Here is a 25,841-nt window from a genome sequence, read left to right as displayed (position 1 = left end):
CTGCTTTAGCTGAGATGAGGGAAGGATGGAGAGCGGAGCGGCCATTGCCAGGAAACAGAAGGTGACAACGCAGCATGGGGGCGGTGGAATGGCAGGAAAATTCAAGCCCCCTACTAGGTGCTGACCCAGGGCCCTACAGGGTGGAGAGGCATAGATCTCTGGGTGTGGAGTTGGAGCGGGGAGGTTGCTCTTGTTGTGTTCTGCCTCCACTGAGCTCGGCGCTAATAGGCTACAGCTGCTGGTGGAGTGGGGGCCTAATTCAAACCAGCAGGTTGCCCGGTTCCCTCCCAAAGCACAAACGTCATGGCCTTGGGATTCGAGGCCTCTCTAGCAGCATCCAGGATCCTCTCCCACCCTGCTGGTTCAAGGGCCCCAGGCCTCTCATTTGTGACTGAGCCTGACCCTCCACAGGAAACCCTTGGGACTCCTCCCCTCCTCCTGGAGGCAAGCCCAGAGACCAGCATCCCTTAACTACTTTGATGTGTGCTCGCTTCTAAGCTTTAATCCTTAGCAGTTGTAGGAGGGAGGAGATCTTAGTATCTCAGTTCTTCAGATGAGGTGCATAAAGGCCAAGCAATTTCTCTAAAGTTAATTTTAGGAAGTGGAAGAGCAGAACTTGAACCCAGGTAGTCTGGCTCTGGCCCCAAACCCTTAAGGACTGTGCCACAGAACAGTTGCTCATAGAGGTCCTTTATTTCTTCAAAATAAAATCAAGTTGGGCCAGCGGCATGAAGGCCAGTGGGATCCTTTCTCAGCCTTCCTCTGTGAATCTGGCTTGGTGGTAGATTTTAGTTGCAGGAGGCCCTGGGTGACCTGAGGCTGAAGTGCCAGCCCAACCACCTACCCCCGTGGGCTGCCCAGCCAACCACCTACCCCCGTGGGCTGCCCAGGAGGCTGACTCGTCCCCAGCCTGGTCTGGGAAGGGGTGAGCACCCTTGGTTCTCATGTCTGGTTGTGCTGGTCATATGCACCCTCTTTCTGGCTTAGGAGTTGAGAGATGAGCAGTGTAAGGACCGTTTGTTAACCTCATGTTACAGATAAGCAGCCAGAGGCCCAGGGTCAGGCCTCCAGATGTCCTCAGGACTCTAGGCTGGTTGAAGAGATGCACCCCTCCTGGGTCCTGCTGGCTGTGAAACTAGCTCAGTCTGGGGAGCTGGAGCTTGATGGGCTATAGCTGGCGAATGGTGGGTGTGAGGCCTCCAAGAGGCAGAAATGCTTGGCCCCGAGCTTGGCACAGCCCCCACCCAGTCTATCTTTCTGCAAGGGAGCACTGTCTCTACTTCTACAGAAACCTTTAAACAGACCGTGAAGCCACCTGCCCCTTCATGCCTCACCCTCTTCAGGCACGGACTGGAGCTGCTCAGTCTGTTGAGGCAAGCAGGCAGTGCCTTTCAGGGCACCCAGCTCCTCTCCCCGACACCTGTGCATGTTCAAGAGGCTGCCACCTTTACAGCATCCGAGACCTTCTCCCTGCCAAGCAGGAATCCTCCAGGCACGCTTCCCAGCTCCTTCTATCACGAGTTCCTAAGGGGACTAAGGCTCTCAGCTCTCACTAAGGGCAACAGCAGAGTTGATGCTCTTCTCAAAACCAGCCACTTGAGCCCAGGCTCTTCCAACTTGTGAGGCCTGGCGTCCAGGTCTCTCACCTGGTCACCCAGACTAACGTGCAGAGCTTCTCACTAGTCTCACTCTACACTGGGTGGAGTCTTCTTTCCCTTCCAGTGATGTCCGGCCAGCACTCATAGTCGCCTGTGAGGGGGGCGTCTTCCTTGAATTCTCTCACCTCCCTATTCGATGCCCAGCTAATTCAGAGCAGGGAAGACCAAAGCCCTTGATACATTTCCCCCCAGTATGGCACAGCTGATGAAGCTCATCAGGAGCGGAGTGAAGACCCTAGAGCTCACGAAAACACAAGACCCCAAAGGAAGCTCACTTGGGGACTTCCCCACAGCAAACCTGTGACTTTCCTTCACTTTTAAAGCAATGCATTGATTGGACGACTTTCAAGGAATTGCCTGACTTGGGAGTCTACTGGTTACTAAACTTTGCAAATTGAACCTCTCTGTAAGTCTTACTGCGAGGGCATGTTGTATTCACTAGGCAAATACAAATTCCTCTGAGTTTTCATGAGAAAACAGTTAATTGTATTTGCCTTGCAAATTCTCCTGTGGAAGCTAAAAATATCGCCATGAATGTTTCCTCCAGGAGTGAGTGCCACGTGCCCATCTGGTGAACCAATGTTAGGAAGGAGGTGTAGTGGCTGTAGGTGGGTTAGCAGGTAAATGTGGGGTCCCTAGGCAACTCATAGATGGAACGGGACACACTCCTTCCTCTGTGAGGACACCAGTATGCAGGCCGCAGCTGGATGACACAGCAGAGCCTGGAGGAAATCTGGACTGTGCAGATTTCCATCAGTGATTCTCTGAGTAGGTGAACGTCTCTGCCTAAAGTTCTCTAGCTCCTGCTCGGGCCACTAATACCAGCTAGATGAGAGACTCAGTGTCTCCTTTTCCATTTGAGAAAGGCTGTTTGAATGATGGGTAAGTAAAGAAAGATGAAACATACACAGACTCAGACTTAGACTAAGTATATATTTTAATTTCTACGAGGTCCCCCTTTCAAGTGTTAGGGGAATTTAAATGAAGTGTATACAAATTAGACATTGCCGATATGTACAAAAGTATTTTCTAGTTTTTAAACAGTACCAGCTATGTCATGTTTCATTGCAGTAAACAGGATGTTACAAAACCAGTCCAATGATGCATTTTCTATTAAGAAGCACAATACACAACATAATTCAGTTTTATTAAAAAATAATTTAAAATACAGAACAATCCCCTCAGGAAGAAAAGCTATCTCTGTAGTTCATTCAGTAAACACACAAGTTGAATGCTGCAGCCCAGGGCTGTTCTTTTCCATGGAGAAAATGAGGTTTCTAGGGCCCACACCTTTTCAGCATAAAATTTCACCTGCAGCTGCAATGGGCAAAGTTCGTGCCTGTGGTGGCAGAATTTTAAAACGCCCGCCCCCCACCTCCCTCATTCCATGCCTGGCCCAGGAACCTGGGCACATGGTAGCGCTCCTTTGACGATGTTATGTTCTGTGACGCGGCTGACCTTAAAACAGGGGGACTATCTCAGCGGGCTTGATCTAATCACATGAACCTTAAAACAGAGGAGGAAGGCAGAGATCTGAATGAAGCATGGGAGGAGGACTTGCTGGGTGACTGCTGGTTTGGAGATGGAGGGGAGCGCCCAAGAAGGCACGCCGCCGGCCACCCTGAGGAGCCGAAGGCCCCAGCGGGAACCGTGTGCTGCCCGCCATCTGCGTGGGCTCGGAGCAGGCTCTTCCCTAGAGCCTCCATGAAGGAATGCTGCCCTGCTGACCCTCGATTTCAGCCTTGTGAGACCCTGAGCGGAGAACCCAGCCATCCTGTGCTGGACTCACGAGCTACAGAACTGTGAGCTAAGAAACGGGTGTTGTCTTAAGCTGCTAAATTTCGGGTAATTATTTACAAAGCAATAGAAAAACTAATACACTGCCCAAGGGTAACTTTTCTTAACATCATTAGATTTGGCAGTTTTGGTTTGGGTTCTGAATGCAGTTTTTCCACTGAGTGATAGTAAAGCAATAGTGTCCATTGCAGGTAACTTCTGAAAACCTTTCATATCGATCACATACCGTTTTGTATTCACTAGCAAGCACATCTGTTTGACTTAATTCCTGTTTTTAATGTACTCTCGGCTCTCAACTTGGCAACAACTGACCCCTTAAACCCTCTTAATGAACCTTTTATGGGTAACAGTTTAAATACATCCAAGGTCATTCCTCCATCCATCGAGGGTTGTCAGATCCCTCCAAGAGGGCTCTTCCCCACTTCCAAGAACACCAGGCAAGGCCTGGGGGAGGATGGCACAGAGCTCGACGTCAAACAGCTAATATGAATTTCTTCTGCATCTCTGGATTAAACTGGCACTAAGGTGATTAAGTACACTTGGGGAAAAAACTCCAACTAGAGTAAAAAAAAAAAAAATCACACCAGTTTTTACAGGTCATATCATTTTTGGAGGAACCACCCAGAACTGTGAAAGACGTGACATTTACGCAGTGCCATACCCCTCTCTCCCTGTCTGCTGTCCTGGGCGTACTCATGTCCTGCAGGGCTTCACGGAGCCCGTGTGGATCACAGCAGAAACAGGAAAAACGTGCTGGTGCCTAGAACTGTTCAACTACTGGGTGGTCTCCCTCTCATGTGAAAGATTCAGAAGCCCTGCCAAATGGCCAGGACGGTGACAGTTAGGTTTTGGTGTTACTTTTGAAGTCCGCTCTTCGATCTACCCTCCCAGAGGCACACGTCAGTTAAGTGCAGTAGACCCAAGTGGCCACACAACCCCCTATGCTGATCCTGCCTGGTCCGGAGACCTCCCAGCCCACACCTGTGGCTCGAGAGAACCTCTCCAATATTCAAAATGAATACAGCGCAGAAGGATCCATGTTTGGTGCCAGTGAATAATAAAAAATATGTTCACTTCTCTCTTACAAGATTGTAATGTATAGTATAGAAAAACAATGCTTAAAGAGGCACCAAAAGGTACCAAGCACCAAAGCATAAACTGGAACAGAATTGTTTTCTACAGTCTAAACTTAGAAAGCACATAAAATATTAGGTCCTTAGAGACAGTGCAGGTGTTTACAGTTAAGGCTGATTCATATCTCACCTGCCAGCCTTAAGTAATACAGTGGGGCTGTATGATGACCACTCTCCCAATCCTCTGAGACAACAAAGGAGGAAGGAATTAAGAACCCTAGAGCCACTGCCTTACCCCCAGGCTACTGTCACTAACAATTCTGGGTGGTTTGTTTTTAAGAGCACATATGTCTAAGACTCTGTGTAATTGTATATAAATATTTGGCCACCTTTAACAGTTCTCTTTCACAGTTCTATGCTTGGCAGCATATATGCTAAAACCTGAAAACCGGGCAAAAAGAAATCTGTATTCTAAGGAATACACGAGATGGAGAGTAGTCTATCTAAAATAATATTGCAAATTATATTAAATCTCATGGTTTCTTGATTTAAGAAAATGAAATTCGCTTCCATAGTTGGCTACTGTAAAACGTGGCATAAAAATATTTTTAGGAGACATATCTGTATTTTAAATCCTGCGCACACGTAAACAAGTAACAATTAAGAAGTATCTATTTTTGAAATTCATCTCTAATATTGAAATAGAACAACAGACTGCCGTTAAGTTTCTTAAACTTTTAAGTTACCAGATATTTACAAATAAGATATAATTCATATCAAAAAAGGGGTACATTTTCAACTATATCTGCTGCTTTCACTGGGACTCCGGTGACGAGAGTGACTTCGGTCGCTTTCACTGTCAGAGCCGTAGGATCTACAACTCCTGTGTAACAGAACAAGACAATACACAGACATCTTTTAGCTGTCAACCCTTGAATTCCTCTAGCAGCTTCTTCTTTGATATGAGTGGCTTGAAAGCAATACTGATGTAGCATAGCACAGTGGGTGGACCTGTGGGGTACTGACTGTGGCACCACTGTGGGCTTTTCAGAGATGTTTTCATGATACTAGTAATATCAAGGTTAAGATAAAAATAATGAAACACCACATCTTGAGAAATTACTTGAAATCCACTCAAGCAAATGAATAGACTAATTTTCCATGTTACCCAAAATGAACATCAATATTTAATTAAGACAGGAAGTAAGGAAAAAAGGCATCAGTGTTTCACTGAAAGATATGGACATCAATGGTCTACGGCCATGCCGCCCGATGTCTGATCTCGGAAGCTAAGCAGGGTCAGGCCTGGTTAGTACTTGAATGGGAGACCACCTAGGAAGACCAGGTGCTGTAGGCATAAATAATAATAAATAAATAAATAAAGATATGGACATCAAAATGGCAGTCCAAGAGGGTTGAGGGTGGAGTGGACTGTGGACAGGACCACAGGGAGAGTGAGTCCAAGGACAGGGTTATGTCCACCATTCAGTTATTTTGAAAAATGTTTACTGAGAGCCAGTCACTTTACTAGATACTAGAAACACACACACACACACACACATCAAGCAAGTACAATTCCCTGGGCTCAAGGACAGTACAGAATTGTAGGCACGACAGATAAGGTGGGCAGGGGTGGAGGCAGCATCTCTCAGGGTTGGCAGTCAGTGAGGGCTTCCCAGGGGTAGTGGCGACCTGGAGGGTAGGTGGGAACTGGCCATTTCAAGAGGCAGGAGGGGAGACAGTGGTGTGGGTGTCCCTAGACAAAAGCCAAGGTTCCAGCATATTAAAGCAGGAAGACAGAGAAGTACAGGAAGGAGCTGGGAAGCAGAGACGCCTTGTGCGTGAGCTAAGGAGCTCCCTTGCCCGAGGGCAGTGCGGAGCCTGTGAAGAGTTTCAAACAAGGGGTGGTCCAGACCATACAGATACTCTACAAGGGTCACTGGCTGTAGCTTCTGTGGATGGAGAAGGAAGGGAACACCAGGAGCCACCAGGAAAGGGACATGACAAAAAGTCACCATAAAATCTTCTGCAGTACTAGCCAAAATGTGTTACGTAAAAACATATTATAAATATATAATATATAAAAAACACATTTTTACTAAATAATTGACTGGATATAAATCTCAATCCTGAAGCAAATAATTATGACATTTTATTAATTTAAAAAATTGATGAATTGGCTTTGCTATTTCTAGCAATGAGCCCTATCTAAAGAAGCGGATTGTGGTTTGGGTGGCCTTCTCTTTTTACTCCTTTCAAGAGAAATGTCTGTCCAACGACATGTGAATACTTAAAAATCCATTTTAGATCCAAACGTTAACAATAACCAATAAACGTTGCCCAGCAACTCTTAATACAAAGGGCACATTTAGTAGCTGCCTGTGCGTTGCTGAAATTCAAGAAGAGAAAGAAGTGTTCCTGTCCTGAGCAGGCTGCGCTTTCTCATCTTGTAGTGTCCCCTCACAAACCAAGTGCCCACAGGAGCTGGCAGTGCTCTGACGGTTAGAGACCCACCTGGACCGCCTGGTGTAACTTCTGCCTCGATGGTAACTGTCACTCCTCTGGCTTCGACTCCGACTCCGACTCCTGCTGTAGTAGCTGTCGTAAGTGTAGGACCTGCTTTAACAGCAACGACAAACGCTAAATTTTCCCATTCAAACACTCATATTCCCATTTCTTTTTAGGTGCTTAAGAGTGTTCTCTTTGAACATGGGCACTGTGTGACAGTATGAGGACACATTTGCATAACAAGTATTGGAAACATTTAAAAATTGCCCCAAACAGGACTTACCGTATTAAACAGAAAAATGTTAATTCTTTTCTGCATTGAAAAATATCACAAAATTAACACTGAGTTAGTTGGATTGAATCTGGTGGGTATTAGGCAATTATAGTCAATAAATACCTGCCATTACAATATGACATAAGTTGTCACTTTTGACACAAGAGTATAACAGGCCGACAGAAAAAAAAATGTCAAGAAGTCTTCACTTAAAAAGGATGTGATTACATGAGACAAATACATGTTTAAGTTTCTCAGTAAAACACAATGCTTCTTTCTAAAGGGACTGAAGGGTTTCATAAAACAAGGCCTTTCAATTCTGACCCGCCCCTTGCCCATACCTGGACCGACTGTGGACATCATACGAGCTGCTCCGGGATCTGCTCCTGCTGGACGTCCTAGTATTAATCACATGAGGGACCATCATCTCGTGGATCAGGACAGGCTACATCAAAAATCTAGACATTTATTTGCCCATCAAGGAGAAAACACAATGAAATCCAGCAGCTATATTTATTTCGTTTCTATATCAAAAGTATACTGGGTTTTTTAAAAGCATGTTGGATTTCATAAGAAAGATTATGTTTTATGCTACTTTTCTATGAAATGCACCTGAAGAAAGTCACTGGGGAGGTTCTATCTGAATGGGGAGGAAGAAAGGCCTGCCCAGGTAGGACACATAAATAAAACAAAGCCACAGCACTGGAAATACTTGAGAGGCAAAAGAGGGTACAAAGAAGTTGGGAGAACCAGAAACCCGGGGTCACTCCCCGCCCACTTCCTCCCCTGGTCCCCTTTTAACCACTGTCCTACCCCAATCCCTAACCAAAGTCGAGAGGTGACTGCAGATGTGAATGTCGGTTAAAGAAGATGGACTGGGGGTGGGGAGGAGGCGGAGGTCATGGTCAGGGCCTCTCCTGCTGGCCCGCTCTGCCCGTGCAGGCCCTGAAGAGCAGAGCACACAAAGGGCGGGGTTCGCAAGCTCACCGAGGACTTCTGTAACTCCGGTCGGAGCTGCTCCGGCTTCTTGTGCGGCCTCTGCTGTACCATCCTCTGCTCCGACTTCTAGAGTAGCTTCTTGATCTACAATTAAGTGTGGAAAACTATAATTATTTTCACTCACCACGCTGTTAAAATTAATTACTTGTAGGGCAGGAAGGGGAAAACACAGTAAGAGGACAGGTCTTCGGAAAGGGCTCTCATGAACTCCTCAGAGTGGGTGTGACAGTGACAGCTAAGGAGGGTTTAAACTGAACAGAAAGAAAGAAAAGCCAGAAAAGGCTGGTACCGGTATGTTGATAGGAGCCCTATATATAATGCCAAGAGGAAATAATCCAAATCTCCATTAATGGCAGCATAAGTTAAAAAAATTAATGCGAAGAAATATACTGAAATATTCTACACTAGGAAATGAATGAACTAGAGCTACATATATTAACAGAGATATGTCTTTGGAACATGAGGTTGAGTGAAAAAGGCAAATGTAGAACATCTATATAAATGAAAGGATTTTGTATGAAAACATGAAAAGCAATGATGCATAGGGATAGGATCATTGTGGTAAACTGTAAAGGAAAACAAAATTATAACAATAGTTCAGAATAACGTTCAAGTCTAGGAGACACGAGAGAAAGTAGGGTGATACTGGGTGGGGCTACGTCAGGTACGTCAAAGCTCTATTTTTGAAGCCAGATGACATTTTAAATTATTTTTATGCCTTAATCGTTTGTTTTATTTTTATATCTATTTAATATTTAATAAAAGAAACAAAAAACTTAAGTAATGCAATTCTGCCCCTCTGCATTCACTTGGCCCCCTGCCCTCCTTTGCCTACTGTATATCTGTCATTCAGGAGCAGCACAATAACCCTATGTGTAGGCTATTTACATAATATCTGCACAGGTTTTATTCAGTTGTGAACACATAATGTCCTGGTAGGATGCTAGTCATTTATTCAAACAAACAATTATAAAGCAGACCCTGTGAGGTGACTAAAAGATGAGTAGGAAAACAGTCTCCAGATCAGCAGTCTCTAGATTGGACAGGACGGACCAAGATATCCTGCAAGGCGGCCCCACACGTCAACGAGTTCACAGTCTAGTTGGGAAGTAAGGCCCAGGCCAGGAACCAAAACCGGGAGGCAGAGTTTAGCTATCTTGGTCTCCACCCTCAGCTGCATAGCGTAGAGCAAATGCCGTAGGCTTTCTATGCCTCACTGTCTTCATTTATAAAACGAAGTACCACCCATCCCAAAGATAGTGGTGGGAAGGTGCTACCAAATGAGAGCGGCAGCATCACCAACAGCTCAGAGCTGAGAGCGCAAATGGTAAGGTACCTGTTGAGCAGACAGGTGGCTGGCGGAGCTCAACAGGTCACTGCACCTAGGAATATGAACCTAGGGAGAAACGGCCAGGACTCACCAGCTCATTGGGCTGGGCCTGTTGGGAGTCTGGGCGGGAGGAGGAAGAGGAGCCCACAACACAAGCATGGAACGGTCCGAGAGGGATGAGGGGAGTTAGCAGAGGGCTTCCAGAAGGTGAGGACCGAAAATATGCCCTGGCACTGGCCATTCGGTGGTACCTGAAAACCTCAGTTCGTTCAGTGAGATGGGGGAGGGAAGGCACAGAAGACAGACTGCAAGCAACTGAGGAGTAAATGGGAGACAGTTATTACAGGTGGCAAGTGTTGGTTCCTATTTTTAAAGAAATCTAGGTAAGAGGAGAGAAAGACTGACAAATAACTAGAAAGGAAAAAAACGGTCAAAGACTATTATTGCATTTTAAGTACAAGTGATGAAAATCAAGCATGTCATAATAAGGGATTTGAGTAATTAAGAGACAATGAGGTAAAAACAAGAAATATTTACAACATAAAGAACACAAGTTACTTACTAACTTCCTGTCACCATTACCAAATTTTTTAGTTTTTAAAAAATTTTATCCAGTCTTGCTGATGACAAACGTTAGATGCAACTTGAACCAGAAAAAATAAATCCAAAGGTGATTTTTACTATCCCCACCTCCTGAACAGAGATCAACTAGATGCTTGTCTTGAGCAGGTAACTTTGCCTCTCTGGCCCTCACCTCCCACTTAAAATGGAGGGTTAGACTGATGATCTTCAAATCCTACACATTCCATAAATTCAGGACTCCTTCGTAAGGCATCACCGACAGGCCAAAGAGCAGCCTCACACCTTTAAAGATGGAGAACTTGCCTCCTATCACGGCAACTCATTTCTGTGGCCGGAGAGCTTTAATTGACAGCGACAGTTATTTACATGGAGCCCCAATTTCTTCCCTAAAATGGACTGCTCATGTCCTCAATTTGCTCTCTGAGTCACACAGCACAAGACTTCTCCTTACTCCCTTCCAGATATCTGGAAATAGTAATCTTGTCCCTAATTCTGATGTTCTTCCAAGCTAAACAATAACAGATTCTCTTTCGGAGAAAATAAAGAAAGGCATCACCAACAGCTCAGAGCTGAGAGCGCAAATGGTAAGGTACCTGTTGAGCAGACAGGTGGCTGGCGGAGCTCAACAGGTCACTGCACCTAGGAATATGAACCTAGGGAGAAATGGCCAGGACTCACCAGCTCACTGGGCTGGGCCTGTTGGGAGTCTGGGCGGGAGGAGGAAGAGGAGCCCACAACACAAGCATGGAACGGTCCGAGAGGGATGAGGGGAGTTAGCAGAGGGCTTCCAGAAGGTGAGGACCGAAAATATGCCCTGGCACTGGCCATTCGGTGGTACCTGAAAACCTCAGTTCGTTCAGTGAGATGGGGGAGGGAAGGCACAGAAGACAGACTGCAAGCAACTGAGGAGTAAATGGGAGACAGTTATTACAGGTGGCAAGTGTTGGTTCCTATTTTTAAAGAAATCTAGGTAAGAGGAGAGAAAGACTGACAAATAACTAGAAAGGAAAAAAACGGTCAAAGACTATTATTGCATTTTAAGTACAAGTGATGAAAATCAAGCATGTCATAATAAGGGATTTGAGTAATTAAGAGACAATGAGGTAAAAACAAGAAATATTTACAACATAAAGAACACAAGTTACTTACTAACTTCCTGTCACCATTACCAAATTTTTTAGTTTTTAAAAAATTTTATCCAGTCTTGCTGATGACAAACGTTAGATGCAACTTGAACCAGAAAAAATAAATCCAAAGGTGATTTTTACTATCCCCACCTCCTGAACAGAGATCAACTAGATGCTTGTCTTGAGCAGGTAACTTTGCCTCTCTGGCCCTCACCTCCCACTTAAAATGGAGGGTTAGACTGATGATCTTCAAATCCTACACATTCCATAAATTCAGGACTCCTTCGTAAGGCATCACCGACAGGCCAAAGAGCAGCCTCACACCTTTAAAGATGGAGAACTTGCCTCCTATCACGGCAACTCATTTCTGTGGCCGGAGAGCTTTAATTGACAGCGACAGTTATTTACATGGAGCCCCAATTTCTTCCCTAAAATGGACTGCTCATGTCCTCAATTTGCTCTCTGAGTCACACAGCACAAGACTTCTCCTTACTCCCTTTCCAGATATCTGGAAATAGTAATCTTGTCCCTAATTCTGATGTTCTTCCAAGCTAAACAATAACAGATTCTCTTTCGGAGAAGAAAAAGAAAGAGACCATTGCTCACCGATATGATGATGTGGAACTTCGCGATCGACTTCTTGAGTGACTGTAGGAGACAGACCTTGTTCTGTGTCTTGATTTGCTTTCAGATTTACTTCGAGATCTACTTGGACTCCTGGACTGGCTATCACCATCCCGACTAGGTGTCTGCTCATCACTTGAACTCTCCCGATTTCTTGGCCTCCGGTTTAAGCGTGCCGTCTTCCTTACTTCATCAAAGAGAGACCCGGGCCGAACTTTATTTTTGCTTTTAATTTCTATCCTCAAGCCTTGTGGTTTCATTTCAGGCACAGCAGTCAATGCCTTCACTTCTGCAGCACTGGACGTGGTAGCAGTCGGCGCTGCCAGGTTCCCCACGCCTTGCAGGGGCTTCCATTTATTATCCAGGAGGCTCACCTGGCTCTTCCCAGCCGCCTCCCTCTTCACAGCACTGTCCGCAGCACTGGCCGAGCCGGCAGAGCTGCTGTCCACTTTCCCAGCTTCGCCCACCACTGGGCTTTCAGACACGCTGCTTTCCTGTTTTACCACCTCTGCCTCAGAATGCTCTGTCTGCTTTACCACAAGGCCTATGTCCGAGGTGTCAAGCTTCGAATTTCCTAGAGGGGACGCTCCCTCCACCTTTGCTGGGGAACTCCTGTCAGGAGTGCAGATCTCCATGTTGTCATCTGCTTGAAACACGTCCTCCATTCCGCTTGGGACACATTCTTCAATACGCTGAATGTCTGGGGGAGAACTGGCTACGTTTTCCTCAGTATTTACAGCTGTGGGAGAAATGCTGCGTTTACTGTCGTCTTTAGCAGGCTGCTCCATATCTGATGAAATCATCTCTGTACTCTGTTTACCTGAAAGGCTGCCGTCTTCACAGGCCGTCCCAATTCGGGGGATGTTTTCTTTTATGGTTTCACTGTTTTCAGACACTCGTTTTTTCTCATGTGACTCCTGAGTCACTTGTTTTTCATTCATCTCCTCCTCCTCCTCGTCACCAAATTCTAGTGGCGGCTGCCAGTGAAAGGCTTGTTTTCGTTTCGGAGCCTTGTGCTTTTTGTCTTTTTTCCCTTTCAATTTCTCTTTCACTTTTTTGGCGTGTTCCCATTTAAAATTTTCCTTTGACCCATGCTTGTGCTTCCGCGGCTTCCCTCGAGGGTTTTCTGAGTTGCAGTAGGACCCCTCAGAATCAGAGGTTGATGACCGCTGTTTGCCTGCCTTCCAAGTGCCATCTCCATCAGGTGGTGAAGTATTTGCTGAGGACTTTGTTGTGGGTTTGGCTCTGATGTGCATTTCGCCAAACTCCGATTCTGAATCTGATGTGGCCTCACCTTCCTCCTTATCAGAAGACGGTCGGGAAATATTTTTCCTGTTTTTAGTTATGTCTCGTTCAGAATTTGACTCAGAGTCCCATTTACTCCCAGCATAATTCTTCCTTTTGGGCTTACTGCCCTTTCTGAAGTGATCAGAAGGATTCTCTTTCGAAGTTCTTTTTTTTGAACGAGGGCATTCCCGTTCGGGCTTGGATTTCTCCTCATCTCTGTTTTTCTCTTGTTTATTATTTGTTTCCACGTGGACTTGCTTCTCTTTTTCCTGAGCTGACTGTGTAACCTGAACACTTGACTGTTCACTGTCTGAAGAATAATCTAAAGATGATCTGCTTTCGCTATACTTTCTCTGACATGAAGACTTGTCTCTGCCTTTGACGTACTTATTGCGAAGTGTCTTTTCAGAACTGCTGCTGTGCCTTTTACTTGAAGTGTTATTTTTTTTCCCATTGGATCTAAATTTCCTCTTGGCTCGTCTTCCATCATCACTGCTAACAGAAGAGTATGAAGATGATCTACTACACTGTGAGCGATCACTGTATTTATTTCGTGAATGAGATCTAGATGAGGGAGACCGAGACCTTGAACGTGAACTCGCTAGACTTCGCGATCGTGATCTTGTGTACGATCTGGAATAAGATCTACTCCTGGAAGATCTGCTCCTCGACCTCGGTGAACTTTCTGAACTTCTACCGCTATATTTTGAATAAGCACTCCGATCACTTTCTGAATTTTTTTCTCTTTTATGATAGGATGATGAACTTCCAGTCTCTTTAGTATTTGCTAAACTATATGTACTTTGGATGGGGAGCAAATGAGTTGTTTTCGCTTTCATTTCCTGAATTCGCTCATAAGAGGGCTTCCAGGGCTTCTGTCCAGGCTTCCACCTCGAAGGAGGGGGACTGTCACTCAGTGGTATCACAGGAATATTTTCTGCCACCACTGGCTGTTGTACCACGACGTTTTCATTTTGTGGCACTGCTGCTCTCAAAGGTTCTGTTTTAACTGGCTTATTTTCACTTAACTGAGAGGCTGTCCTTCTTGGTGATTTCGATGCTGGCCTTTGGTGCCCTGACTTAGAACTAGATCTGGACTTTGATCTACTTCGAGAATGTGACGAGGATTTTGATGGAGTCCTTGATCTTGAGCTTCCTCTAGAATAAGACTGCGAGTGAGACTTTGATCTGTATGAGTCTCTGCTGGAATGGGTTGAAGAGCTCTGGTCATCTTTATCAGATTTGGACCAGTCCCTCTTTGATGAGGGATGAGATGATAAGGAGGAAGAACGAGACCTCCTTTCTCTATCACAAGAGGACTTCACTCGTCGGGTGGAAGATTTTGAGGATTCTATGTCAGATGGTACAATGATCCTTCTCTTCTTAGTTTGTTTGTGTCTTCTGCAATGTTTTTGCTTTTTAGCTTTCTTTTTATGCTTAACCTTTTTCTCTTTCCTGCGTTTTTTATGGTGACCGTCAGAGTGTCTTGCTGTACTAAGGTCTGAATAATAACCATTGTAAGACCATGATCTGGATCTCTGGGACAAGCTTCTTTCATCCCATCGGCTTGAACAGGGGTCACTTAACCTGTAGAAAAGGATACAATATGCGTGATTATTTGCAAGCATGTTTTCTTTGTTTTAAAATTAAAACATGTTCGTTGTCAATACAAATGCATTGACAAAAGCCTAGTAACAACAAAGTCCTGACTCCATCGTCACTTTAAGCACATGTAGAAAGGGTAAATCAAAGACTGGCCTGGTCTTGACCTTGTAATTTCAGAGACACAGAGAGAGCTGCTAACAGATTCGCTTACGAAAAGTTTTTCAAAGCTAAGCAAAGGATTTCAAACTTGATAGGAAAATGGTTTTGAAAACAAACCAACTCGTCACAAGAGCACTGCTGACATACCGAGTTCCTGGCTCATAACCCTCTGGCTCCAGAAACAATGTCAAACCAAGTTCCCAAACGACTCTGTTGATTCTCTGCAGACACAGGATAGCTGCCTGAACTATAAGAGAAATCTCTTTTGCTTAAGAAGCTAGCAAGATTATTGTTTTATCTCAGTCCCACGGAGGTAATCGAGACTTTCTCTTAAGGTTTAAACTACTAACTATGGAAACTGAAGAAAAAGTACCTAAAAGTAGATGTAGGCTTTATGATGAGTGGTACTGTCAGAACTCAAAATCGAGAGTTCTTAGTAGCACTATGTCTAAAACACCTCCGTACAGATGTACACTCTTCCCTCCTTCCAATCTCAAACATGCTACAGGACACCCACACACGGTAAAAGAGAATTTTACCATGAACGATTATAGAGGGTCCCATTGGTACATTTTCTCTAGCTATTTTGAGGCCAGCCCCTTTTCTAAGACAGATGTTCTACTGTGCTGTGTCACTGAGGGTAAGAGATCGGTCCACTTCTGTAGAAGCCACAGTCCTTAAAGTCAGACGTTAATGCACACACACGGGTACAGACTGTCCTAGCTACTAATTCATTTGTCAGTGACTCAGAGACCTGGCTATGAAAGTACCTGCTATATAATTTTTAGTCCTGATTATCTACAATATTGAACACGAAATCTTTAAGAAATCCAGCAGGTTTATATTCTTGTGAGGGAAAACAGAATTTTGACTGAGAAAAGCATCCCCAAGCCAATCGGCTTCCCTAGTTAACGGCACTACTTTTACCAAGGATTCCCAAGTACTCTTAGGTCACAGTCGAATTTTAAATTTACATCTTTAACGAAAAGTCCAGAAGTCAGTCTCTGTTCCCTTAACACAGGAGTGCGCACATGCTCAAAGCCCTTACTTGTCTCCTTTGCTCCATTTTTCTCCACTTGGTGGTCTGTACGCTCTTAATCTCTGCATCTCCTCCTTCCAGTGGGGAGGAGTTTCGCTGCTATCGTCATCATCTGATTCAGAGCAGGATCTTGACCTTGGAGGTGTGTGATAGCGCTTTGAAAACAAAGACAGGAATTACTATTTAAAAAATAGCTCTCAATTACCGTCTGCCATAGGACAGAATTAGGTATAAGACCCAATCTCAGACTCTATTCAAAGACAACAACGACTGAAGTACCAAAAGATGACATGAAGTTATGTCAAATGTAGAGTGACTAGAAGAAATGGGAAAGGCTGACATTTACCTGTTAACGACACATGAAAATTTCCTCTTCTAACTCCTAATGGTTACATTCATTAGCCTAGATTACTCAACAGACTAAGATTTCTCAGCATACGCACTGATTGTTTCACATGCTCATTTCATACTTAAACTCATTCAAATACTTGGTCTAATGGCAGTACTTTCCCAAAACTATGGCGAATACAACTAGTTCCTTGAACAGATCTTGGATTATACCTAAAATTAAAGCTAAGGTTTATCTTGTCTATAAGTAAAAACATTTTACTGTATAGATAAGCAATTCAAAAAAGAAAAGTCTTAACAAACATACAATTGTGCCCCTTCCTTTAATCTTCCGTCCAGACTTCGATACAGATGGTTTTTGCTCACTTACAATGGGTGCAACATCAGGAATCTTCCTGGAAAAGAAGATTGAAAATTGAAAATAAGCAAATAGTTTTCTCAATGTATAAATGCAGAATTTGTGTTCCTATAATACAAAAACATTTCGTTTAGATAAAACACTTTGGGAAAATGAGGCACTCCACAAAACCTAATTTTGTAAGTGAACCCTTTAAATGTCAAAACTGTAATAAAAAAGTAACCCATTTGGGTAGGGATACAAACTACCAGTAGCTATCTTTTTAAGCACAGTGCTATTTTTAAACAAAAAATTTTTTTAGATGTCTTGTCCCAACAGTGATGTTCTAAAGGAATCCTGAGTTATTCCTTACTCTGATGCTTAACTGTGTTTTTAGCAGTTTTTTATTTTACTTCTATATTTCTTTAATCTTTTGTCCCCACCTCTCTACAATAAACTGCCCCTCCTTCAATGCTCTGAATCTGCTGTCTCATCTTATGTAAGGCAAGTCTAAGAGTGTGAGTTTTGTGGTGGCTACAGTTCCCCATGCACAAGTTTTTTTATATCTCAGTTTGTTTTGTATGTTATTAGTACATAATGGCTAGCTTTTATTGAGTACTATGTGTCAGGCATTATGTTAATGAGCATTTCAAAAATACTTTTATTATTGGGTAAAATATACATAACATAAAACTGGCCATTTTAACCATTTTCGATTCAGTGACATTCATTAAATTCACAATGTTGTATAACCATCACTACTACATTTCTGAAACTTTTTCATCACCCCAAACCAAAACTCTACTCATTAAGCACTAACTCTCCAATATCCCCATTCCCTCGGCTTCTAATTTATGGCCAAGTAACACCCCACTATATGCATATACCACATTTTGGTTATCCAGTCATCTATTGGTGGACACTTGGGTCATTTCCACTTTTTTCCTATTGTAATATTGCAATGAAAACTAGTGTTATATCTTTTTGTCATTGTCGCTCATGATTTTGATGTCAAATATGAATCTGTTGCCAAATCCAAGCTCACAAAGATTTACCCCTATGCTTTCCTCTAAGAGTTTTATGGCTTAGCTCTTATATTTAGACTGTTGACCCATTTGGGTTAATTTTTGTGTATGATGGGAGGTTGCGTCCAACCTCATTCTTTTGCATACGGAAATCCAGTAGTCCCTGTACCATTTATTGAAGAGTCTATTCCTTCTCCACTGAATGGACTTGGCATTCTGTCTACCATCAATGGCCATAGATGTGTGGATTTATTTCTGGACTCTCAATTGTATTCCGTTGGTCTCTATATCTATCCTTATGCCAGTGTCACACTATTTTGATGACTACAGCTTTGTAGTAAGTTTTGAAATCAGAAGTACAAGTCCTCAAACTTTGTTGTCCTTTTTCAAGACTGTTTTGGCTATTCAGGACCCCTTGCGATTCCATATGAATTTGGGTGTTGACTTTTCCATTTCTACAAAAAGGTTGCTGGAATTTGACAGGGACTGCATTGAATCCATAGCTCACTTTGAGTAGTACTGACATCTTAACAATACTAAGTCTTCCAATACATGAACTCAGAATGTCTTTCCATTTATTTAGGGTCTTCTTTAATTTCTTTCAGCAATATTCTAGTTTTCATTGCATGTCTTTCACTTCCTTGATTAAATTTATTTCTAAGTATTTTATTCTTTTAGATATTATTTTAAATGAAACTGCTTTCTTAATTTCCTTTTCAGGTTGTTCACTGCTGGTTGTTAATAAGCGTTTTAAAGGCATTAGCTCATCTAATACTCGTAACAACACTACAGGGTAGGTACTATTGTCACCACCATTTTGAAGAATTTTAAGAGGTTAAAAATCTTGCCCAAGATCACAGAAAGAAATGAAACTTGACTCTTATAACAATGACATGGGGTTTTCTAAGGTTCCAGTAATCTGGATCCAGATAAATATAGTGTTACTAAAAAAATAATAATTTTTTTAAGTACATTATAATGTTTTCAGTCATTCATAGTCATGACATCACCTGATTCTCACAATGAGATGGCTAAGTAGTCTTGGCAGGAAACTGTTAGCTCCATTTTCCTCATGAAGAAAAAAAAGTACTGAACATCAAATGCCTTACCAACAGGTGTTCAGCAAGAAATAAATAAAGTTCATCTGGGAACCTTTTAGATACTGACCCGACACTGCCACTCTCCTGCTCCTCCCCATAACATCCTGATTTTATTTGCTATATGGCCCAGCAATTTTTAAAAGCTTGCTAAATTATTCTAAAGTGCAGCTGAGGTTGAGAATAAATGAACTACAGCAAGTGTGGAGCCCAGCTTCTGCTAAGCAAACTGTAAGTGATAATGAGCTGGAATGCTGGTAAGTCAGTAAGGCAGCAAGCTCATTATGGCTGGCGGTCCATTTCTTATCGTTGCGTGTGTTGAGTTCTTGACACATACTGAATTCTAGCTCCCAAACAACTGCTCAAGATCTCAAAGATGCAAATAAAATGGATCACTCTGCTCTCTTTGTATGATACGACTACCAGCCAATTACAATTTAAAATACTTCTGCACAAAATAACTTCCAGAGATGTTATGTGACAAAAAAGTGATGACCAAATAAACTTATCAGTAATATTCGATCACAAACGCAAGACAGTGGTATAAACTATTTTAACTACACCAGATAACAGGGCTTGGCAAACTGTTTCTCTAAAGAGTCCATGAGTATTTTAGGTTATGTAAGCCAAAAAGAAAATTAAGGGTATTATTTAACTACTTATATAACAAGAAAGAAAACAAATTTTCACAAATATTTTATTAACAAAATTCAAAATACAATAACTGAGTATCATTTTTTGGAATACAGATCTACTAATGAGAGGAGTGGAATTCTTTTTTGGGAGGTTAACATTTCACTTAATTAGGGTTCATAATTAGTGTTTCCTATCAAAATACATGTTAATGCTGTTCATATGGTAATGCTAATCTGTAACAAAATTTTACGTATTTCACCTTTGAGAATTTCTTGCACATACATGGATTATATGTGTGGCACTTGAAATACTGAAGAGTTGTAACTGCATCACCACGACATGTGTGTAGCGCACCTGCTGTTGTACAAAAAACAGCCCAAGAAAATTGTGGACAAATGGATGTGGCTGTGTTCCAGTAAAACTTTATTTATGAGCACTGGAATTTGAATTTCGCACAATATCCATATATCACAAAACATTATTCGTCTTTTGATTTTTTCTGCAAACATTTAAAACCATAAAAACCATTTTCAGCTCATGGTCTATTAAAAAAAAAAAAAAAAAAAAACAGGCAAAAGGCCAAATTTGGTCCATAGACCATAGTTTGCTGACCTCTGCCATATGGCACTGAAATTGACCTTTCAAGTTTCCTACCTTCTGAAAGCCAAATGGATTTATCAATGAACTTGATGTTTTGTATTTTAAGAAAAGGTTCTACTAAAATTTATTCACAAGTCAGAATTTTAAAAAATAAAACCATCAGCATGTTAAGCTATTAATTCAATCTATTAAAAAAATTTGTACTAGCTTTTTTTTTGTACTAGCTTTTTTTTTTGTACTAGCTTTTTAAAATGAGACAACACAAGGATTTAAAAATATTTAATGAACTGCATGATAGAGACCTGATTGTAAACAGTGACATTTGCATAACTTCTCAGTCTTTAATACAACTCTTCATAGGAAATATTAATTACACCAGCAATATTTTATTTCTGTTCACTGTTCACACATTTCTTTTAATTGTAAACGAGTCTAATATACAGAATACATCAAATACTATTTTTTGAGACCAAATTTAAAGCTATACATTAGCTTTTCCAACACAGAGAACTTATCACCAAGGAAGTTAATGACAGCAACATATTTATGGTACTAAATTATATCCCTGACTGCCATGCAACTGATTTTACATTATTCAGATTAGAACATCTTTTATCACTCAATTGGATCCAAAGAGTTCAACTAATTCTGACAAGCAAAATCTCACCTCTAATGAAAAGCCAAGGATCTAAGATTAGTAATGAAATCCTTCCAGACCACCAGTAAGAACTTCTCCCCTGACTGACCTGCCTTTCCCACTAGTAGAACGTGAACTCTGAAAGGCAGGGTACATGTCATTCATTCACCTAGCAGCTCTCACGGTAACTTTCAGAGTGCTTTTTCACTCTGGGTTCTGCTCAATAAATGAGTGTGGAACTGCAACGAGCTGATGGAATCATCAATCAGAAATGACAACACACAGGTTAACCATCCTACTTACGGTTCCGGTTCCACCGCGACGAGAGGCATATCTCTTCTCAGTAAAAATCGGTTCTCGGGCACTGGAGGAATCTCTTCCGGCCGGACCACTGGCTTTTCCCTTTTAGCATTTGAATCGACTGACCTTTTTTCACTGGTATCACTTCTCTCAGAGTGACTTAGAGAGAACAAATTAAGTCACCAATTAAGATGTGTAATGTTTGGATTTCATTATAATAAGAGCACACAGAATTAAGATATTGAAAAGCAAAACTACTGATGCCTTACAAGGATCACTCCAAAGGTTTATACAGTTTTCTCAAAGAGAAGATATAAAACATCAACCCAAGCAAAAATCCACAGTACTAAAATTCTGATAAGAACATTGTCGACTGAATCCTAACTTTTTAAAGAGTTTCAGAGATTTTTTTCTTCTGCAAATACATAAATCCTTGATATGAAATGTCTGTGCTATCCCCTAGATTTGCCAGATTTCAATTTAACGTAAAAAAATGCTATCCTTTTTCAACAAAAGGTAGGAAAGCTAAGTTTACAGAATTACGCTTTCCCCATTCCAGGGAGTTCATCTGTTTTTTTGGTAAGACTATCCTAGGGTTTCACACGTACCCTTTGGGGCTCACTCTGTGTTTATTCCTTGGCTCTTCTGAACTGCCTGCTTCCTTTCGTCTCTTTTTAGAATGTTTAACTTTTGGCCTCCTCTTATGTTTCCTTCTTCTGCTTCTCTCATGTTCAATTTCACTTTCTGAAGATGATTCTGAAGAGGAAGAGGAATTGGAAGAGGAATCCGAGTCTTCTGAATGAGTTGGTTTCTTCCTTTTTTTCTCAAAAACTTTTTAAGAAATATTAACAAAAATATTAGTACTGGATTTCTGTGCTTACCTTTCAGAGTGAAAAAAATGTGATTACTAAGTATCGTAAAATATGCTTTATGGATTGCAAACTAAAAACAAAAATTTAAATAAACTTTTTTCAAGGTGATAATACAATTTGCTGGTGAGACTGTGAAGTAACAAAGCCCTTGCCTTCATGAAGTCTATTTGCTGATGGACTGGATACAGGGTATGATATAGAGGTATCAGGGCTATTGCTATACCGCTTGTGAGTTTTTTTCCACTACCGACATCCAGGAGGTATCTGTAAGTTATAGTCTTCAACATGCATTACCTGTACCCTAGCTTCCTTTACCCCTAAAAAATCCTTACCATCTTTTGTTGATTTCGTGGCAAGCACCCCACAGTCAATAACTCGCACATCTGCATAAGGTCTGCTTGCGGCATCAGTTTTCAGATTTTCAATTTGTTCGATTACTTCAAAACCAGAAATAACAAGTCCAAAGACAACATGTACCCTGTCACAATACAGATTCAAGAAAAAATTGGTTTGCTGAAAATTAAGCCAAGACAAGTAATCAAGACAATTACTGTAACATGATGTGTCCATAGACCTAAAAATAAAAGCAGAGTGTTTCATGTATGAAACCACTAGAAGGGAATTAGAACTTAGTTTTCTGCCTTTAAAACAATAGTTCTTAACTATTTCATAGTAGAGTCCTGTAACAGTCAGATTGTATGTGATCCTCAGAAACCACCTTTACAGGGTCACTCAAAACTACACGGCTGAGAAGCTCATCATGGGCCCCAGTAAAGACCCCTTCAGTGACATGAGAGCCATGGGGTCTCAAGTACCCTGTGATCCTTAAGGAATAATGTGGCTGTGAGATATTAACTCAGAGACCAAGAGCGCCCCCTTGAGAATTTGCTCAGGGTCCAATCTGTTTTGGACTGGCCACCCAAATACCTCCCCAAGGTAATAACATAACTCTTACCCATCCAGGTGCGGAGCAGGTTTTGTGGTGCTGTGTAATAAACATCAACGCAAAGAGGATGGCAAAGCCCAGGTGTTCGGGTGAACAGAGCAGAAGGGTTTAAAGCACAGCATGTGGAGAACAAAGTGGTGAAGATAAAAAAGAGAGGGGAAAAAGTTAAACATGATATACATCTATACTTAAGAACCTTAAAAACAATACTAACCGATTTACTGATTAAAACTCTAAAGATTATAAAGAATTAAAAAATTTTGTCTATTTCTCCAATATGAAAACTATTTATATGTATACATATGCAATAGGTTTGATATATATAGCACAGATATTAAAATTCAAGTTACTCTCAAATCCAAAACAATAAAAACAAACTTAAAATTTATCAAGATAAAAAAAGTACCTATCCTCTGCCCTATGGAAAGAAAAGTGTATGACCAACACTTGCTCCACACACTTAAATGAGTTCTCTTTGTAGATTTGCTGCTGAAGTGAGTGTGAGTTCTTTTACTGTTTCTCATATTGAGTCAGTCTGTATCTTTTAGGCAGGGGGATTGGGAGGGATGCCTCAGGATTTCTATCTCTAGAACTTCCTGCTCTCTTCCTTCACCTAAGGTGAAACTCTGCCACTCACAGCAACTCTGAAGATGCAATAGGGAGCAACCCTTCTTTCAAATTTCAGCTGGCCCGGCTCCCGACGGCAAATTAAGTAATGATGGATAACATTATAGACATTTTAAATTTCCATGGCCCAGAAAACACCCAACCAGCTTCTTCCATGGTCACAAACTGGCAGATAGTCACTCTCGGGAAGCCTATGGGGTACATGTAATTTAAGGTATTTTGAACTCAAGCTAGTTTTCCCAGAGAATTTTCAAAGATCTTCATACTTGTGAAATGCAGTTAAAAAATATCAAAAGCAGGTATAACTAGACTCAGAAGGATACATCACAAGCATTTTAGTTTATAAGAATGAGAAATAGATATTTGAGAGAAAGGTCACTGGATATCAGGCCATGTTAAAGCAGTCAATTGTACCAGAAGTTCCCATATCAATTTTTATATTCATTCTAAGGTAATTCTAAGACATGTAAGTCAATAAAATACAACTTAACCTTCACGATAATACTAAAAATCATTATTCTACAAAGAATTGTAACACTTACACTTACATTAATAAAATTCAGTCCTGGGAGACCACTACATAATTTAATTTAAAAATTAAAATGTCAACTTAAGAAGTTACAGAATTTTAAAGGGAATCTTGAGTTTTAAAAGCACTAGTCTCAAATGATCCTTAGAAAATTGAGAAGTGGTAATTCAAGTAATGTAAAAGTAAAAATAAATAAAAACAGGCAGAAAAAAGAAAATCTAGCAAACTGGTGAGGCACTAATGCTTAAATCATTAAACTAGCATCCAGAAACTACCTTGGACAATAACTTTAAGATAGAAATGTGTTTCCCACAATTATAAAACTTAATCAAAGCACACTAAAGATGGGAAGAAATCAGTCCATATGCTGGGCAGTGATTCCATTGCATGAAAGATGTGAAGAGGTAAAAAATGTAAAGGTGAAAATGTTCTACCATGTAAGGCATCAGTCTCAAATATGTAGCAGCGAAAACGAGATAGTTTATTGGTTAGATTTATTCCTCCTCCTTCCTTGATCCTCTTGCTCACAACCCTCAATCTTCTGGTACTGGGGGAAGGTCTACAGATTTTTCTAAAACACACAGAGCCCAATTCGATTTGCCACTTCGGCTAATAGGAGTGCTGTAAAAACCACCTTATAGCAAACCTTGGAGCAAATGGTAAGATTAAAACATTCTAGCTAACTGCAGTGATGTAGGAATATACTACCTGAGACTCAATTTGAGGATAGAAGAGCTAAATGTATGACACATTCATGTTTTGTTTTTTAATTCAAATGAAAACTGAAGACAAATGAACTTGGTCCTTTTCTGCAATAGTGAAGAAGGCAGCAACAATTCTTTGAAGGACAAATTTCAGCTGGCCCACTGTACCTAGACTGGTATAAATAATTAAATCCATTATTCACATCTGCAATTCAGGATGCAGAAGTACAAATTTTACCTTAACTGGGTTTGACAACATAATAAGAATACTGAAGGGATCTTATCTTAAAAAAAAAGAAGCCTTCTGGGGTTCCAGCCTACGTTCCAGGAGCTGAAATCCCAACACATAAAACAAGTTTACTGACTGACATTGGGCTGACCCTAGACGTGGATAAACAGAGGGTATGTTCAATCCGAGCTGTTCAATTCTACTAAAAGGAACAGAGAGACTTCATCCCAACACTCTTAACTGTACTGGTCTTTCAAAACTATACAGTTGTACAGATCCATGCAGTGGTGACATATGCTCAGTAAGTTAAGACCTTAAGGCCAGAGACCATTGTAAATAAGTTCATGCTTAAGAAAAAACACCTAAAGGAGAAACAACCACAAAGAACATTTCAAATTATAAAAGCTTTCAATATTTTCACATTTCCATCTTCTCCTGTCACTTAGGCAATGATTTTCCAGGTTCCCCCGACCCCTGAATCTACTTTAAAAATATATGCGCAAGAGTTCATTTAAACCTTGTGAATCCTAATGTCACTGTTACTCCAAAAAACAATGTACATTTTTACACCATTATCAAAGAAGCTATTGGCCTTATACAGAATTAATGGCTCTGTACTAAAATGAGATCTAAAACCTTTATATACAACAAAACTCCCACCCCAAAGATGTATGGAAACCTGGTAGAAACAAGCCACTGAAATTAAAACAGACTTCCCAGGATTAATTGTGAACAATAAAACACAGTTGTTTTACACATATTGCTGCCATACAGATCAAGCAGAGTTTTTTCTTAAAATTGTTCAATGAACATATAACAATAGGATTAAAGAGATAAAGGCAAAGAAAGAAAAAGAGCCTTAGAGTAATGAGACATTACCTTTGGATCGCAC

The 25,841-nt window shown here is 41.4% G+C and overlaps 1 protein-coding gene across 9 annotated transcripts in view; it reads right to left on the bottom strand.

The window, feature by feature from the left end:
• Positions 1 to 2,571: 2,571 nt before the first annotated feature.
• NKTR (natural killer cell triggering receptor) overlaps positions 2,572 to 25,841 on the bottom strand; it is a 45,062-nt gene continuing 21,792 nt past the window's right edge. For 6 of the 9 annotated variants that reach the window (XM_006914823.3, XM_025048928.1, XM_025048930.1 and 3 more), the window contains 11 exons: positions 22,870 to 22,899; positions 22,247 to 22,392; positions 21,651 to 21,873; positions 21,046 to 21,201; positions 16,718 to 16,805; positions 16,072 to 16,217; positions 11,955 to 14,846; positions 8,298 to 8,393; positions 7,652 to 7,708; positions 7,043 to 7,147; positions 2,572 to 5,411 (listed from right to left, as the gene is read on the bottom strand). In XM_006914823.3, coding sequence (XP_006914885.1) covers positions 5,324 to 5,411; positions 7,043 to 7,147; positions 7,652 to 7,708; positions 8,298 to 8,393; positions 11,955 to 14,846; positions 16,072 to 16,217; positions 16,718 to 16,805; positions 21,046 to 21,201; positions 21,651 to 21,873; positions 22,247 to 22,392; positions 22,870 to 22,899 — 4,027 coding nt within the window. In that variant the 3' untranslated portion in view covers positions 2,572 to 5,323. Of the gene's footprint in view, positions 5,412 to 7,042; positions 7,148 to 7,651; positions 7,769 to 8,297; positions 8,394 to 11,954; positions 14,847 to 16,071; positions 16,218 to 16,717; positions 16,806 to 21,045; positions 21,202 to 21,650; positions 21,874 to 22,246; positions 22,393 to 22,869; positions 22,900 to 25,841 lie in introns of those variants that run through there. The other 3 variants (XM_025048929.1, XM_006914824.3, XM_015591705.2) reach the window with 3 other exon arrangements.

The sequence above is a fragment of the Pteropus alecto genome, unplaced genomic scaffold (assembly GCF_000325575.1).
Source record: "Pteropus alecto unplaced genomic scaffold, ASM32557v1 scaffold156, whole genome shotgun sequence".
Taxonomy (NCBI): Eukaryota; Metazoa; Chordata; class Mammalia; order Chiroptera; family Pteropodidae; genus Pteropus; species Pteropus alecto.
The sequence above is the reverse complement of the archived record's forward strand: the minus strand, read 5'-3'. Positions and strand labels throughout refer to the sequence as shown.